The sequence below is a fragment of the Podarcis vaucheri genome (assembly GCF_965113315.1).
Source record: "Podarcis vaucheri genome assembly, chromosome: 12".
NCBI lineage: Eukaryota > Metazoa > Chordata > Lepidosauria > Squamata > Lacertidae > Podarcis > Podarcis vaucheri.
Genome location: NC_138750.1, coordinates 34,999,819 through 35,017,910, shown reverse-complemented (window position 1 = coordinate 35,017,910; position 18,092 = coordinate 34,999,819). Strand labels below are relative to the sequence as shown.

General features: G+C 42.0%; 1 protein-coding gene across 3 annotated transcripts in view; it reads left to right on the top strand.

Moving 5' to 3' along the window:
• Positions 1-2,130: 2,130 nt before the first annotated feature.
• Positions 2,131-18,092, top strand: part of GLCCI1 (glucocorticoid induced 1) — a 41,355-nt gene continuing 25,393 nt past the window's right edge. Inside the window, exons 1-2 of one of the 3 annotated variants that reach the window (XM_082193939.1) lie at positions 2,131-3,059; positions 14,323-14,474. In XM_082193939.1, coding sequence (XP_082050065.1) covers positions 2,519-3,059; positions 14,323-14,474 — 693 coding nt within the window. In that variant the 5' untranslated portion in view covers positions 2,131-2,518. The remainder of the gene's footprint in view (positions 3,060-14,322; positions 14,475-18,092) is intronic. The other 2 variants (XM_082193938.1, XM_082193937.1) reach the window with 2 other exon arrangements.

The following is an 18,092-nucleotide window of genomic DNA, read 5'->3' as shown; positions in this document are numbered from 1 at the left end:
CCAATACACAACTTGTTCTCCAGGGGTCCTGCCAAGACATCTCCACCATTAGTAGTTGTGAAAAGCAATATAGCTGGGGCAATATAACCAGCTGCTGACCAGTAAGAAGTTGGTGCGGGAAGTTAGTCCTTTTCTTAGCTAATGCGATTTGGTGGGGCTTGGGCTGGGGAAGAGCCCAGTATGATTAGAAGAAGTCCAGAAACTCAGCTATAAGGTAAGGCACTTAAGCATCTAAAATTTAGACAGAAAGCTCCCCTGCCTGAGAATCCATCTGCTCTTGTTTCATAAGCCCTTGAGCATGCCTCGTTTTACATGGGATAGAATCAGTCAATTCTTTCTTCTGTGCCTTTTTCTAACTTATAGGGCTCAGGCACAGCAAAAAGGGTGGACTGACAGCTAGCTCCTTATTGGCCAGATGAGCAGATGAAGTGGTTAAGATCTTTCTTAAATGGGTAAAAAGAAGAAGAATAAATATAAATCTGTAGCTGCAACATGAGGGAATTGCATGATTGAATGGGCCTCCATATAAAAACTCTCAACAAAGGGCCTTTAGGTGGGACCCTCCTACATCAGTAGATCCCACCCTAAGGTGAGTGAGCCTTTGTGGGCTTACCTTGCAGCAGCAGTGCTCTGGTCATGCTAGGGGACTAGGAGAGCAATATAAATCTTTCACAATGTACCCAGCATAGTGCTGCTGTAGGGCATCATGGGAAATTAAAAGGCATGCCTGATGCTGATCAGAGTGCTTTTTGTGTTGGGGGGTGAATTTAAGGGGACCGTGGGACAGGCATCTGTGTAATGTCAGAGCTCTGGCAGCTGTCTGATGATGGGAAAGGACTGCAGCCCAGTGACAGGGCAGATGCCTTGCATGCAAAAGGTCTCAGGTTCTGTCTCCAGCTTCTCCAGATAGGGCTCAGAAAGACTCCTCTCTGAAACTGCAGAAAACCATGGCCAGTCCATGTTGTCACTGCTGAGCTAGATGGACCAATGGCCTTACTTAATATAGGGCAGCTTCCTACATGCTGCCATACAAAGTTTTTACAAATAGGCAGTGCTTTATTTTGGGGGTACGCAGGGCTATGCATACCCCTAAACACTTTGTGAATCTAAGTTTGGCCTCATTGAGGGGCAGTATTTCAATATGAGTAGGAAAACAAGAGTACCCCTAAACATATTTTTTTAGAAAAAAGCACTGCATATAGATATATTAAACTTTTTTTAAAAAAAACACCTGGCTGTACCTTTTTAGACAAAACTTTTTAAAAACGTTTTTGCAACTATGTTTAGCATGAAGATCTAATCTTTAATAAATATCCTATAGTGAGAGTCTGGGTGAGTTGGGTGGTGGGCTTCTGTGCAGCTAAGTTAGGCAAACTGGGATATACTCTACAAGAAAGATCAGTCCTTTTAATTCTCTGGCTATTATGCTGCACAGTTTTCTAGTTTAAACGTTGGATCCTGCTAATTTCTACTTGGGAGGAGACAGACTGAAATTAACAAGGCTAAATGAGTCACGTCCATTAATTTCAATGGGTCGACTCAAGAGTGTTGGATAGAGTACTAAACATCTGGACTGCTCCCATTTTAAGCATCACTGATGGGTTGATACAAATTAAGAGAAATTGTGTTCTGACTCAGGCACCTCCTGTACTCTTTGAAAAGTTATATACACATTTTCCTAAAGATCACGCTGCCTGGGATTGGCACTGGTATCTGCTTGCAATCTGCCAGTTCCGAATAAAAGCGGATGCAAATCAAAGAGAGAGAAAGCAAAGCCCAAACAGGTATCAGAGCAATCCATTGTCACGTGTTCCCTGTAATATCAGCTTGGTCTTTGGACAGAGGGCCACCCATCCCAAAAGGATAACTTCCACTTTCCCACCTCGGACTCCCCCCCGCCCCCCACCACCTACAAACCTCCCTCCTCCGCACAAAGCGGCTCCGAACTACCAACCCCTTCCTTTTTCTTGCCCTTCCCCTCCTCCAGGTAAAGCAGAGGCCGGCGATTGGGCAGGCGCGCCGCCCGTTCCCGGTCCGCGTCCAATCCGGCTCGAGCTAACGGAGGCAGGGCGCCCAATGGGCGCGAGGCCTGACGCCCCTCGCCCGCCACAGACGGGGCGGCGGAGCTTGCGGAGTGCCATTCGGAGGGAGGGCGGCGGAGCAGGAGGGTAGGTTGGCAGGGCTGGCTGGCTGCAGGTGCGGTAGCGCCGCCTCCCCCCCTCCCCCCGAAGCTCGCGGCTAGGTAGGAGCGCGAGCCTTAAGCAACCCCCCCCCCGCTCCCACCACCGCCACCCCAGCTGTGCCTCCTCAGCGGCCGGCGCCGTGTGGACAATGTGAGCCGCGAGGAGCCGAGCTGCCGACGAGGGCAGCCATGGTCACAGCTGGGCGGTAGAACTTGCCTCACTCGGGATCCCCGGTCGCCTTCCCATCCCCCCTTTTTTTTCCTTCCCAGGGGAAAGAGGCTCAAGGGGGGGGGAGAAAAACCCGCCTCGTTCCTGTGGCCCTCGGAGCCGCCGCCATGTCCAGCTCCTCCTCGCAGACCCCTCCTCACCACCCGCCCGCGCAGAGGATGCGCCGCGGGGCCGCCGGGTCCCCCACCAGCAGCGGCGGCGCCGGAGCCTCCTCAGTCGGTAGTAGCGGGGCCGGAGCAGCAGCAGCAGGAGGAGGAGGAAGCGGCGGTAGCGGCGCCCCCGGTGGCAGCTCGGGGACTAGCCGGCTGCTCCAACCTATCCGCGCCACCGTCCCTTACCAGCTCCTCAGGGGCAACCAGCACAGCCCCACTCGCTCTCCCGCCGCCTCAGCCTCGGTGGGGAGCAACACCGGCCCCGGGGGGCCTCGCGGAGCAGCAGGAGGAGGAGGAGGCGGCAGCCCGCCCCCGCCCAGCTCGACCCCTCCGTTGTCCCTCGCGGCTGCCGCCTCCCCGCCAGGAGCAGGCGGCGCGGCGGAGCCCGGGAGGGTGAAGGTGAGGCAGAGGCGCTCGCCCGACAGCAGCAGCAGCGGCGGCAGGCGGAGAAGCATCTCACCTGAGAGGAGGAGCCCCAGTTCGCCCATCTACAGAGGTAAGGGCACCTGTGGGGCTCTCACCTGGAATCCGTCTCTCTCCGCCCCCCCAATCCCCATTTTCCACCTCAAACTCGCCTCCTTGAGCCACCCCTCCTTGAGCCACCCCTCTAAAAAATAAACTGGACCCCGCGGTTCATGTTTCGGATTATGGCACCGCCTCCCCGATCCAGCAGCGCATTTCTGTCAAGGGTTTGCTCGGAAGTATCTTCCCGTCTTTTCGGTGGGGGCCTCATGCCCAGGTAAGTGTGAATACGATCGCCAGCCCTAAAGAAGGCGAAGTGACTCAGCCCTTTGGAAAAAACCACAAACACCCAACAATACACCACCCTAAATGTTAAGACTCAGGGTCTTAATTCAACTCGAGCTTGAAACGGGGCAGTCTTGCTTAGTGACCCTTTTTAACAACCTTCATCTACCGTACTCTGCTATACTCCTCGAAGTTTAGGCTGTTAGAGGGCTATTAAATTCTACCTTGCAATCCTTTATCTATTGGTAAAGGGAACCTTGTTGCATATACTTAAAGGAGAGAGTGGAACTCCCAAGCTCTATTAATGCAGAGCTACTAAACTAGAAAGTAAGCTGCTGCGTTTTATGTGTGTGAATAGAATGCTTGGACTGGCTTGTGCCCTGAAGCAGAATTCTCAGTTTAATGAAGTATATTTTATCCACCTTTTTTTAAAGGGGTTAGAAGAGTGTTTTTCAAAGCTTGCGTTGCAGCATGCTGTATCCATGCCTTGTATGGAAATTTTCATCTGGTTTAGTGCCTAAAGGCTGGGCTAATGTCTGATGGTTCCATATTGGCCAACTTACATTTAAATACTTCAGTAGGTTATTGAAGCGTAAGTTCTGAGATGTCTGCCTTCAGGGAAGCCGAAGCAGAAAGATACTAGCATTCTCTTCCAAGACCATAAGATTTGCAAAACAGCAGTGTTTGTAAAAGTATTCCTGTACCCTTTTACCAGGAAGGTATAAAAAACACCTGACCTAATGCTAGCAAAACTGCAGGTTCTAAATAGAATGCAACACCCATGCCGCTCCTGCAATATTTCCAAGATATAAGATGCACAAATCTATTCACAAAGCTTTTGAAAACCCCTCTCCCTCAAATGCATCCCTTTGTAGAGCTAAAATTAAACCTTGTTGAACCCCTGGAGGCAAGTAGAATGCACATTCTGTGATATTCTTGTTAAAGAATATAATGTACTAGGAAAAGTTCCCTCCAAACATATTTGAAAAAGTTTCTTTAAAAGGTGGCTCTGTCCCCTCCCCTTAAGCAGTTGAATGACTCATATGAAATATACTGCTTATCCTTCTATAGATATTGGGTAACCTGTATCTTCAAGCACTTCTTTAATCATGCCAAGACTGTGTTTTGTTTCAGAAGCAAATTAGATATCCCTCTTGATAATAGTATTGAATGCAGCAAGTTGGATGCATTATTGCCATGAATCCTTGCAACTTAGTTGTGCAGTTATGGTTACTTGGATTGTACTAAATTCACTCCTCCAAAATGTTGCTTGTATTATATCAGCCTTAAAAACATTTACATCTAGATGAAATTTAATTTCCCCCCTTGCATTTCAAATTACATGTAAGTTATGCAACAGGCCTATGATATTGATTCATCCTTATGGAAACCCTTATGGAATTAGTATTTCTAAACCAAGTATTTTGTAAAAATGGAGTTTAATCCATGTTATGGGGTCTAGAAAATGTAAGCTTTCTGCTTTTATGGGGACAAGACAAGTGCATACAATTCTAATTAAGCTAACTCAAACATTTCTGTTTGCTTGCTAAAATAAAACAAAATGGAAAACTGCTAACAAATACTGCATGTTTGAATCTGCATTTAAATGTGTTTGTGAACAAATACTAAAAAGCTTATCATTCTTTTGTCAAAGTATTTTAAAATAATACAATCTCTTTTAATAGATGAATTATGTTGCTGCCTTACTTTCAATGATTCAGTCCTCTTAAATTATAACTGAATGACTTCATTAAACTTGTTTGAGCCTGCCTTAAGCCATCATAGCAGCATCCACGGTTTAATAGAGGTGTGAGAATACAATATATAACTATGGATTGACCGCAGTGAACTGTTAACCTGCATGTACCATAAGGAAATCCTCATTAGTTGAGCTGGCATTTCAAAGCACCCTCCAGTAAATCCCGAACAAATGAAAATATGTGCCCACGTATACTGAATATTTGAATTCATTCATTTCATAATATAATTTCTAGAAGGACAGCTATGTTAGCCTGTTGTGGCAAACAAACAAACAAACAAACCAAGCTATTGAGGCATCTAACTTTACTATGACGTAAGCTTTTATGGACCATAACCCACATTTGTATCTGATGTAGCAGGCAGTAGTCCACAAAAGATTTATGCCATGATCAGTTTCTTAGCCGTTAAAGTTCCACTAGATTTTGTTGCCTTTTAGGGTCTATGGCATCACTCATCTTAGATAGCAGAACAAGCCTTATTTAATTCTGCAAGCTAATAAATAAAATATATAGTTTTACTTTCAAATTCTTAGCCTGCAGAATCTGCCCCGCGGACTAGTTTCACCAGTTCTTGTGACTCTGGCCCATGTAGTATAGTTAGCATGGCAACCTGCATTATGGAATAACTTCAGAGAACTCGGTTGCTTTGTGAAAACTCCTTTGTAGCAGAATAAATCAATCTAGCTTCAATCATTAATTACTCTAATTATTCAGTTACTTATTTTAACTGTTTTCAAAGAGCATGAAAGAATAATAAACATGTTTCATAGATACCATACTTCAGAATGTTTTAAGTCACACATAAATGTATCTTGTTTTCTCTTTGCATTAGTGTTTGTACTGCAATGCATGGCTCTGGCTTTGCAAATGAGTTGCATTATTCAGTTTGTACTAGATCCATTCTAGGATATATATATATATATATATATATATATATATATATATATATATATATATATGCTTTCGTAGATTTTCACGGGTACAGGAATGCAGGTTTTGGTGTCTTCGGGTGTCTTCCCGTGTAAGAGTCGGGGTGTCTGGGCGACGTTTCGACGAGGTCTCACTCGTCATCTTCAGGCTGGTGCTTTCGGCTTCTTGTTACTGGAACAGAGTTACTCTGTTCCAGTAACAAGAAGCCGAAAGCACCAGCCTGAAGATGACGAGTGAGACCTCGTCGAAACGTCGCCCAGACACCCCGACTCTTACACGGGAAGACACCCGAAGACACCAAAACCTGCATATATATATATATATATACACACACACACACACACACACACACACACACACACACATAGGTATGTCTTTCACTTTCTTACAGTGTAGATGTTTAAAGGACATTGCTCTGATTTAAGTTCTTTAGTAAAAATGGAGCTGCCAGAGGTTCTTAAAAGAAATCTGCAAAAGTGCTCTGGGTTGGAAGCTTGTACAGGTCAGGCAGCTGCCACTGCAGACGCTGACATCACTACTGCATGAATGAAAACAGCTTCCTCTGGGTTTTTTCCCCTTCCATCATCCTTCCCCCTTTTGCAGCTTAAGGATGATCTAAAATGTTGGTTTTAAAAAACAAAACATTAATTCTGGTTTAAAATAGAATCAAGCCAGGCCAATCTTTAGAGCTTAAATTTGTAGAACAGGGTTGTTGTTTTTCTACAAAAATGCATTTTCTTTCTTTCTACATATTTATGATCTTCAGCAACCTACATTTTAAAACGTAATAGTCATTGCATGCTTTGGGTTTTGTGCATATTTATTTGGAGTACTACAGCATCTGATGTTTTACTAAAACTGACATTTTGCAGTTTTTTCTCTTTCTATTCCCTTTCCCCCCTTTTTTCCCTTTCCCTTTCTATTACATTTTAAAAAACCATTCCTTGCTGCATTTTTGAAGATAAAAACAGATGTCTTACAACCAGCCTGGGATATATTTGCATGAAGAGTGGTTTATAAATACGCTAAATAAGCAAGCATTTGTTATACTGAGTGCCATGGTTATACGAAAAATGAATAGTAATACATATGTGAATTAACCCAGTGCAAAAAGTTGTACTGGGAAATAGTGGTGACTGAACAGCATTTGGTTACTTGAAAGCCACTGTGTTAAGATATTAGCTAACCAAATAAAACAGTCATAGTGTTTTATTTGGGAGAAATGCTTGCTGCTTTGTAATAAAAGTAATGCATTTCAATTACATAATCCACATTTTACATTCTAATCCGGCCCTTTTTAAACTAATATAAATGTGAATTCACTTGTTTAAAAAAATATTTAAGCTGTCCTTCTGTGAACGCATGACTTCTAAATTTACTCCTGGAGGTTTCCTTTTACCAAATCAAGATAAAAATATGATAAATTAAGCATAGAGAGTACAATTTAAAATGTATCATCTCTGGCAAAATATTTGGATGAGACATGGCTATTGTCTGTAATTTAAAATGGATGCAGATGTTTTCTTACAAGCCTCTAAAGGGTTATGGACAGTGAATTTAATCTTTAAATGCTTTTGTTAACAAGTTCAAGTAGCCTTTGAATATATTCTGAGGCCTGGAGCTTGCTCCTTCCTCCCCCTACTGCTGAGAATAAATTATCTTGGGCTACATTGGCATAAATACAAGATAAAGTTAACTAGACCTGTTTTCTTAAAGGTGAAGGGCAGTTGACCTATGTGATAAATCATTGTGAAAACATAGCTCAAGTTCATGGCTTTCATGTTTGGTTTGATTTATTTACTGGTTATACATGTACAGTTGTTTCAAATAAGAGTACTAATGCATCAGGTGCTCCTGTTGGCATGCTCAGTGTACTTGTGCCTTGCACCATCACATACAAAGTTGTGTTTTTCTTCCATAGTGTGTAGAAAAATGTCATATATGAGATCTCACTGCTCTCTAGAACTCCCCTTGGTGATGCCCTGGACACTTAGCTGAAAAGATAACTATTTATGACTGCATTGTGATGGTGCACTAAACTAATATTGAGAATGAGATCTCACATGTTCAGAATGGTTCAGTGTGAAACAGGTTGCTTCTGGCCCAACCGTACGCATGTCCCCCCAAAACATTTGCTCTCTGGCTCATCTTTGGTGGAAATTAGATACAAGAATCAGGACCTTCTTGATGGTGGCACTGCAATTACAGGACACTTTCTCAAAAGTTCAACAAGCTTCCTGTTTTAGACAGATATTGAAAAACCTTATTTAGGAAGACATTTTATTCTTGTGTTTTCACTACTGTTGTGGATAATGTGCTCGTTTATCATCTTCTTTCTGAATGATATTGTTTGTATTTCATAAGTAACAATGGTATGTAGTTGCTTAGCAGATTGTAGCTCTCAGAATCCTGGCTTCTGTGAAAGCGTGGAACCAAAACAGACATTATGGTGGCTATGAGTAAAGTACTTTGTGAAAATTCCATGCGTCCAGCAGCATATGTTACATGCTTCATGTCAACACCTTTACATGTAGAATTTGTGCCTGTTCTGACATCAGATAGACAACATGTTGATGTATGCAAATGAGCACTCCACATGTCGCATAAATGCTTATACAAATAAGCATTTTATCTGTGGCTAAAAGATGTCCTTTTCAGCATCTTAGTAAATTGTTAGAGTTGTCACCGTTCATTTAAGCTGTATCTTCTTTATGTAGAGCAACCTTTCTGAATTATTTTGGTGATGTTATTGGGTGTGTATGAAAGCAGAGATTAGCACCACACCTCATAGTCAAATTTGACTGGACATAACTGTCCAGATGTCCTTTACCTTTTTTACCTTTATGCTAAAAATATTTTGGATAAAAACTTTTAAAAGCATATGTCTGAATTAGAATAATAAACTAAAAACCCTAAAGAGGACACTAAGCATGCTGAGCATATTCGATGTTCTCTAGGAGGTGGTGAATACAAGAAGCATCAAGGAGATGAGAAATTGGGACCTACTCAGACCAAAAGGCTTAAGCTCTCATAATTTATGTTCTCCTCTCCACCCTGCCTCACTCCACCCAGAGCACTGCAAGTGTCAGCAAAATTTTTCAGTAGGGGGTCGGTCCACTGTCCCTCAGACCTTGTGGGGGGCCAGACTATATTTTGAAGAGAAAAAAGTGAATGAATTCCTATGCCCCACAAATAACCCAGAGATGCATTTTAAATAAAAGCACACATTCTACTCATGTAAAAACACGCTGATTCCCTGACTGTCCGTGGGCCAGATTTAGAAGGCGATTGGGCTGGATCTGGCCCTCGGGTCTTAGTTTGCCTACCCATAGCTTAAGGGATTTCTCTCCAATTATTCAGTGTGCATGAGGTTCCTACCCTTGAGGCCAAATCTTCCCACACCCAGACTCTATGCAGGGAGATGCAAACATTCTATCTATGCTATATAGCTCATGTTCAGGGATAGATTAGCAGTTTAAGTTCAGTTATTACTATTTCCTTGTATCAGAGTTATCAAGGCAGTTTTCTGTTCACTTCCCCCTCCTCAGGACAATTGCTAAACAGCTGAGGTTCAGCTTCAGTGACCAAGAAGCTACCATAAAGTACCAGGGTTTAGACATCTTGTGCTGTTGCTGTTGTGGTGGAATTTCCCAGTTGCTTATTCCATCCCTTTAATTCATTGAAGGCCTTCAACTGGTATTCTGATTTGCCAGTGTGCAAAATAAAATAAAATGTGGGATTGCTACTTAAGGTGCAGCAGCTTAAATCTTTATTTGTAATTTATCTAGATAAACACCTATATAAAACATTTATTTCATAAGTAACAATGATATGTAGTTGCTTAGCAGAGTGTACAAAATACTTTCCATCTTCTTAAAATGACAGGCAAGTTTAGTCATAACTCAGTTTTGCAAATAATTTAACTTGGATTTTTGAAGTTTAAAACTTTCAAGTTGTTACATATCTGTGTACAACTGTAAAATACTGTCAGGAACCCAGACTAGTACAGTTTACTAAGTTCCTCCTATAACTGAGATGAAGCTTACTTTTCTTTTTTAATTTCAGATGAGTGGTTTTAAGCTATTAAGGTTCTGAAGTCTATTTTAGCTCCAGAGAGAAAATACATTAAATAAAAGTTGAACTTAATTGTGTATTCTACAAAAAGTGTAATGTTCTTGAATATGATCTGGTTTGGGCTGTAATCCAAGCATTCATTAGCAGTCATGGGGTCATGTAATCTTATCTTCACCAATAGTTGCTCAGTAGTCGAAATCTTTCCTAGTTTTGTTTGCTCTTTTTTTTAAAAAAGGCAAGAGTGCCAGCTACATGACCCCAGTAAAGTCTGGAAAACTCATGTGTTCAGTACTTTAGCTGTATATGGGAATTCTGGTTTCAAGAGTCAGTAGCAAACACGACAATGTTCTGTAAATATCACTTATAGCTTAGTACATAAATATACAAAAAAGTACAAAAAAATTAAATGGAAATCAGTTGAAAATAGTGTTAAGAGATAAAGCTGCAAGCTACTGCATCTAAAGATCTCGAACATGTATTTGTTCTTGCCCTTTGGGAAAATATTGTGGGGGGTGGAGGAGGAGGAAGAATTTAAAAAAGAAAATCCAACGTTGTAGTATACAAAGGAAGGTTTTATTTTTTGGACTTAAAATTATATGTAGACGTTTGAAGAAACTTGTCTTTTTGAGCTTGGGAAATAAATCCTGCCAGAATGTAAATGAAGGAACAGTAATACATTTGGAAGTTACATATATCACAGCTGGAGATCTGCAACAAAATGGTGCAGCGTATCCATGACTTCTTTAAAAGAGCACTGCTGTTCAGGTTTCAGCTATCCTAGAACAGAGTTCACAAGGGAGATTTCAGGAGCAGCCTCCAAGCCTCCTGAAACCTTTGCTGGCTGTATTATATGGCACTAAAGGACATTGTGTGTGCGTGCACACTAATAAGGGGTGCAGAGTAGAGGGAGGGAAAAGACTAGTGGAAAAGGGAGGTGTGCTTTGCTTCTTTACTCCCTCGAAAGCTCAACATATACTGTATTTTACTCATCATGGCATATCTCTCTTATCGAGGAGCTCAAACTATAGTTTGCCTTTCTGTGATGTGCAATCTAGGGCAGTAAACTTTGCTTTTTATTTATGTGCCACTTTATATTAAAAATCTAAAGTAGCATACAACATAAAATTATAAAAAACAGGAAATTGTTTATATTGAACCATATTTATTTTATGTCCTGTTCCATACCAGTAAATAATATATATTCAAAAATAGTAATGTTACTGGAATTTATGTCCGAAAGAACCATAGCTTCTTATTTTGAACTTTTGTTTTCACTTCATAATAGCATTACAGAAGACACTTGAAAGCATGGCAGCAGAATAGGTATTAACTGGCACCTAAGGGGAAATGGGGAAACAGTTTGATTTTCACAGTTTTGTTGCCCCCTTTGAAAAGCCTTTCTTTCCAGTGGCCATTCAAATAACATTCATATTTGTTTGTATTGTCTTTAAACATTCATCAGTTTTCACTTGATGCAGAAAATGAAGGAATTTGTGGCAAGAGACAAGCAGGAGGTATTTTGATTGCTTGTCTAAAAGCCTTGCAACTTCACTGCAGGAGTAATATGTGTCACACTAATGATTTGAACCAAATACAATAAAGTGGCTGTATATTCTGTAACTTCTGAAAGCACTTTTACCAACATTGAATCATAATAGTGTAGCTTGAATACCTTATTTAGTAATCTAGTAACAATGCTACCATTGCTAACATTAATACTTTGAATCTTGAGTTTAGAAATCCTGCTGTAGTATATTTGACTATAAAAAAATACTTAAGATAGGTTATCATGCTCTTTCATTTTGGAAAAAAATATATATATCATTGAAATCACCATATTGATTCTTGTCCATCTTGGTTCATAAAAGCTAGTAGAGGAGGTATGAGTGGTTGGGTGCAGTTTATTTGCCTGGCTGAAAGTGTCCTCTTCTAAAGAAACCCATGCTGGACCCATTGGCTTTTAATGATTATCATGATTATCATGTAGTCAAAAACACCCTCTCTAGGGCAAAGGAGTTGAGAGAAGGTGTTGGCACAAGTGTAGGTACTCTTGGAGGAGACTGATTATCTAGGCCCAGTTTTGGAACAGAATTGAGTTTGACCTTGGATTCCCTAGTGGATTCCCTTTCTTGGGACAGAGGAGTGCAACCTTGTAACTACTTCTTGATCTCTTAGCAGCTTCTGATGGCATCAACTAGGTGTCCTTCTGGACTGCCTCCAAGGAAAGGATATTGGGGGCCATTGTTTTACAGTGGTTCCAATCTTACCTACCAGGTTGGTTATGAAGGATAGCATTAGGGGAGTGCCTTTCGGCTCTCTGGCACTTGTTTTATAGGGTGCCACGGGGCGCTATATTATCCCTGATAAACATACGAAACTGTTGGGAGTAGTTGTTAAGAGGTTGGGAGCCGGGTGTCACCTATATGCCATTAACAACCATCTTGTGTTTCTCTATAACATCTGAGTCAGGTGAGGTTGTGCAAAGCATGGACTGGTACCTGAATGCTGTGGTGGGCTAGATGAGGGCCAGTAAATTGAGTTGAAATCCTGCCCAGGTGGAAACATGGCTGATGAGTGGTTTCTGTGTCTGAGATATAGACCATTTGCCTGTTCTTGCACTCCCTCTGAGCAGGCATGCAGTCTGGAGGTACTCCTGGACCCAGCTTTGTCCCTTGAGATTCAGGTTGCCTCAGTAACTAGGAATTCCAATCACCAGCTTCAGCATGTGCATTAGCTGTGACTGTTCCTGAATCAGGATAGCTTGGTTATGGTGGTTCAAGCATTGATAACTGAGGACAGACTACTATAATACACTCTATGTGGGGCTGCCCTTGGAGTAGGTTTGGAAGCAGTAGCTGACACAGAATTCTGCAGCCGGGTTGTTATTGGGCATGCTACCCTGTACCTATGTGGGAGCTTCACTGGCAGTCACTATGCCTACCAAGTTATTTTTAGTATCCCATTATTATATACAGCTCTAAGTAATCTTGGGCGTTGTGTTTAAAATATGGCCTTATTCATTACTCCCCTGCCTGATCTTTGTAATTTGCCACAGAGGTATGTCTGACGGTGCCTGGCAGTGCTAGACTGTCCTCGGCAAGAAATTGTGCATTATGTTTGAGTTAAGGAATTCTGTACCTAATGAAATAAAGTTGGTGTTGTCTGTAATGAGCTCCAAGTACCAACTTAAAGACTTTGTTATTTTAGCAAGTGTTAGGGAAATAATTTATTGTTTTCGTTATCTCATTAGAACATCTATTTTTTGTATTTCAGATTCTTTTATATATGTTGATTTTTATTGATGTTTTGGTTTTAATTCTGTATACCACGTGGGTATCTTTTTATGAATTTGCAGTATAGAAATGAATTATTAATAACTTTGGAGGTAGAAAGTTGCAGGTTCTCCAAATGATCTAGCTTCCCCTCCCTTCCTGCTATTTGATAGTACGTAGTTCAGGACATGGAGATGGGACTTCATGGGATACATTGTCCCCATAATTGGATGTTATATTCAAGTCGTAATTGTCACATGAGGCTCAGAATCTGTTAATAAAATGCAAGGTAAAACAATGAGAAGTGATCTAACTGGAATAGTGTAGCTTCCACAGCTCTAATATTAGTTGTATTTTCTTAATATAATAACTTTTGTCTAGCACTCTGTGTCTGCACAGACAATGAAATAAACTTTCACATACAATGAAATAAACATTGTATGTGTTTGCACATACAATGAAATAAACAGTGCAGCCCTAACCATGTCTGCTCAGAAGTCCTATTCAGTGGGGCTTAACTTCTAAGAAGGTGAAATTAGGTTTTCAGCCTTACCTATTACAAATTGTATCATAAAAAATATTAGTCTTAAAGACAGCGTGTGGCCTTCTGGTGTATCCCCCCCCCCCCCGGGAAACTATCTTGCCATCAGTTTTCAAAATGCAGAATATCAAGCCTTGGATTTATATATGGTGGGATTGAAAGATGGAAGAGTAAGTGAGAGAAAATCTTACAAAAATACTCTTTCCTGAGTTTACCTTCAGTGTAGTCTGGTTGTAACAGTTGTGCATATTCCCTCTAGTTACAGAATACTTGGCATTGATCACATGTACCTCAACTGTTGAGAGGGTTTTTTTGTACTTAAGGCAAATATTTTCAGTTTTAAAAGGCCTTTTGTGCAAGTTGCCACACTAAAAACAGATGTGAATAGCTAAAAACACCATATTAACTGTTGCATATAACATATTTCTGTTTCAGTGGACAGGCCAAAAGCCCAGCAAATTAGAACTTCTAGCACCATAAGACGTACCTCTTCTTTGGACACAATAACGGGACCTTACCTCACAGGACAGTGGCCACGAGATCCCCACATACACTATCCTTCATGCATGAAGGATAAATCCACTCAGGTATGTTTGAGAAGCCAATCATTGCTATTTACTTAACTGTTGTGTGTCATTCATTCAAAATAATATGTGCAATATATAGCAGTTCTGGTACCTAAAAACACTGTGGATGAGTTGGTTGAATATAGGTAAGAGAAGAAGCAGAATAGAAGCTGAGGGAACATACTTTCCTTCATATTGTAATATTCCCTAATAGAAACATCTCTCTAGTTCACCCTTGCCTCCACTTCACGCACCCCTGCCATGTTCAACTTCTCTTTTCCTTATTACCCAACAGTCCAGGCTTAGGTTGGGAGTTCCTCAAGGCAGCGATCTGTTATTTTAGAGTCCATTTGGAAAGGTCATAAGGTTCTGAGCAGCCATGTGCAAGATGGTATTTTTCCCCTACTGCAGCAAAGCTAGGGCATTCGGCCTATTTAGCTTATAAATCACTGGTGAGCTCTGATATACAGAATACCATCTGCATGTTATTTGCGAGGGATTGTGGCTTCTGAAATAATTCAGCTTTGCCTTATGGCCATGGGGTCTTCTTGCTTGGAGCAGGACAGCTTTATTAATGAAGTTTTTAAAATTTGAGACATGAGTAGGTTGGGTATACAGGAGGGATTCAGAACCTTATATTTAGTCTTCTTTTTTAAATACTATGGAAATGTGAAAGTCCAAAAAGCAGCTGTCACTAATGTGTATCCATTCTAGAGGCACACCTGTACATTTCCTGTCTCCTGTTCCAGTTTGATTTTTATTTTCTTTTTTGTTCTTATGCTGCTTTTTATGGGCTTGCAGTACCTCTAGAAATCGGCACTGGGACAAGATAGGTGCTTCAGCCTGCTCTTTCAGGAAATGAGCTTTGTTCCCTAGCATTGACTCTTCCTTGCTTCAGATGTTGAGTCTAATATCTGGACAGGCTGGCTCTTTTAGTGTGGCTTTGAACTGGAGTGTTTAATTGAAGATAAACCCCAGGACCAAGTAAGTCCCAGGGAAAAGAACAGTTGCTGGTTATCAATTTGACAAGATGGAGGCACCATAGGTGAGAAGTTCCCATGTTCAGGTTAGTTTCCTGATCTAGATAGAGTTGCATGCATTTAGAAGGAGGAGCTCTGTAATCTGAGAGTACTCCTGGATACATCCTTGTCACTAGAGGCCCAGATGTTATCAGTAGCCAAGAGTGCCTTTTTCCAGCTAGGGCCACAGTTGTTCATGAATCGGTAACCTTTAGGCTTGATTACTGTATTATTATTATTATTATTATTATTCATTAATGTAGTGCATCTACACTACTAACTGTTGCGATTCCTGCTCCATGATTACAGTCATGGGATTGTTGTCTTTCACATGATGGTGTAATGTTTTGACTCCACAGAGTAGGAAATGACGGAGACAGGATGTTTGTGTTACTGTGTTCCGTGAAGTGGGACTATTGTCCTTTGTTCTTTTTCTCTTTGCTGTCTGATGCTAGAGAGAGAGGAAGCCATGTTGCAGTTCTCCATGTGTGTTTTTATGTAAATAATGTAGATTAGCCAAAATGCTGAGTTGCCGAGGTCTGTCACACAAGGTGCAAACACTCTGTGGATCCCTAAGTGTGTCGATGTCTGTTGGCATTGGTCACTGTGATGTTCGGGCAGAAGAAAGCTTTTGAAGTTCCTGAACGATCAACCAGGAAGGAGGGAACATGCCAGTCGGGCATGTGTCTCTGCCAGGGTCCTACTCGAGTGTAGGACGAGCTCCTGATACTATCAGAACTGACTGCCAACATGCTACTGGGTCAGATTTAAGGTTTTCATATTGGTCTTTAAAAGAATTTGGCATCAGAGTACCTGAGAGAGTTTCTTACCTTTCTACATACTGGTACAGCCATGGGGTATGCACTTCTTGCAGTGCTTCATGCCCCTGAGGTCTGCCACATGGTGACAAACAACTGGGGAAACCCCGCCAAAAGGGCAGTGTATATAACAACAACAACAACAACAACAACAACAACAACAACAACAACAGTTGTAGGAATTCCCCTCCAGTGGATATCAGACAGGCATTGGCTATCTTGGCATTTCAGTGCCTTTTAATGGCATTTTTATTCCAACATGCCTTCCCAGAAGGATTTTCTTGGCCTGGTCCCTGTTGATTTTTGACAGTATAATTCTATTTTATTCCGTCTTGTACTTTGCTTTAAGGTTCTTTTGAATATAAAGCAATTAAGATAATGCTTTTTTCTCTTCCCTCAGATCTGTAGTCAGCTTTCCATACCCTGTAGCAGTGTATATGATTCTTCGGTACTTTTCCTGTGTGTTATGAATGGGAAAAACAGAGTACAGGGTTATGATAACTTAGCTAAGATGGGAAGTAGCTAAGCCCTTTTTACCACCCTGCTAGTGCCTTGCTGGAAAGCTGGAATTTCCCCTTAAATACAGGAAAGTTAAAGGCAGCCTGATCTTCTAAGCTGGTGTTGAGTTGTTCTTGAATCCCCATATTAAACACATATATTTGGCAGCACCTGGTGGTTAAATAACTGCAGCTTTAGTGTGCTAACTAGGATAACGAGACACCCAAGTTTGGAACTCCCTTCCAGGGGGTGTTCAATCTGCCATTAGAGTAGAAATTGTCACTGAATATATTTTTATTTGTCCAGTCATTCAGATAATTAGGTGTGGTCCCCTTGCTGCAGATTTTACTGTTTTATATTGAGATTTTATGGTTTTGATTATTTTATCACTGTATGGTTTAATTTTTAGTGTTAGCTGCTCTGTGCTCCTGATTGGAGTAAAGGTGGAATAAAAAATTAGTGTGTGGTTGTCAGAGCTGCTTCCAGATCCCAGCTCACAGAGGATCACGCTAGCCAGCGTTCACTTTATAAAAGTCTTTATTGAGTTACAGTTTCCATTTCCAAGCTGCAGCGTGCAGCTCTACGTCTTATAAGCTAGACCGGCGAAGCTCCGTCTGAATCCCCGCCCCCTGTGCACCAACTTAATACCCTATCCTTACTCCACCTCTTACGTCTTTCCTTCCTTCTCTGGGTCCCTCTGCCCCCCGTGGTCTCTTCCTTCCTGGACTCTTCTGACGCTGACCCCCCGGACCCTTCTGTCTCCTTGCGGCGGGCTTTAGGACCTGGCTCCCTTTCCGGGCTGCTTACTGTGCCGCCTTCCTGTGCATTTGAACTTGGCGCGCGCGCCCAACCTTCCACTTTCCGCTTGACCGTTTCTTCGCTCCCCATTGGAGGTGTGGCCACTCCTGACTCATGCCCTCCCGCCTGCGGCGAGCTGCCGGATCCCGATACCTGGCGCCCTTCCTCCCCACTGCGCTCTGTTGGGGACGCTGGCCCCGATTTCCAACTGCTGCTCTCTGAGTCCCCTCTGGTCCCTTCTTCCTGGGGTGTCCCCCTAGGCTTCCCCCTTGCTCTGACCACTGGCGCTCCTTTCTGTGAATCTTCCGATTCACTGGAAAGACTCAGAGATCTCGGGTCGTTGTCATCACTCATCTTTCCTTCGGACTCCTCCCCCTCGCTCTCTGTTTCCTCCCTTTCCCGCGCCTCTGCTCCTGAACCCCTGACAGTGGTATTCAACTCAATTGCCCCATCAGTGCAAGGACATTTAGCTGTGCAATGGAACTTCCTCTCCCACTCTCAGGTGC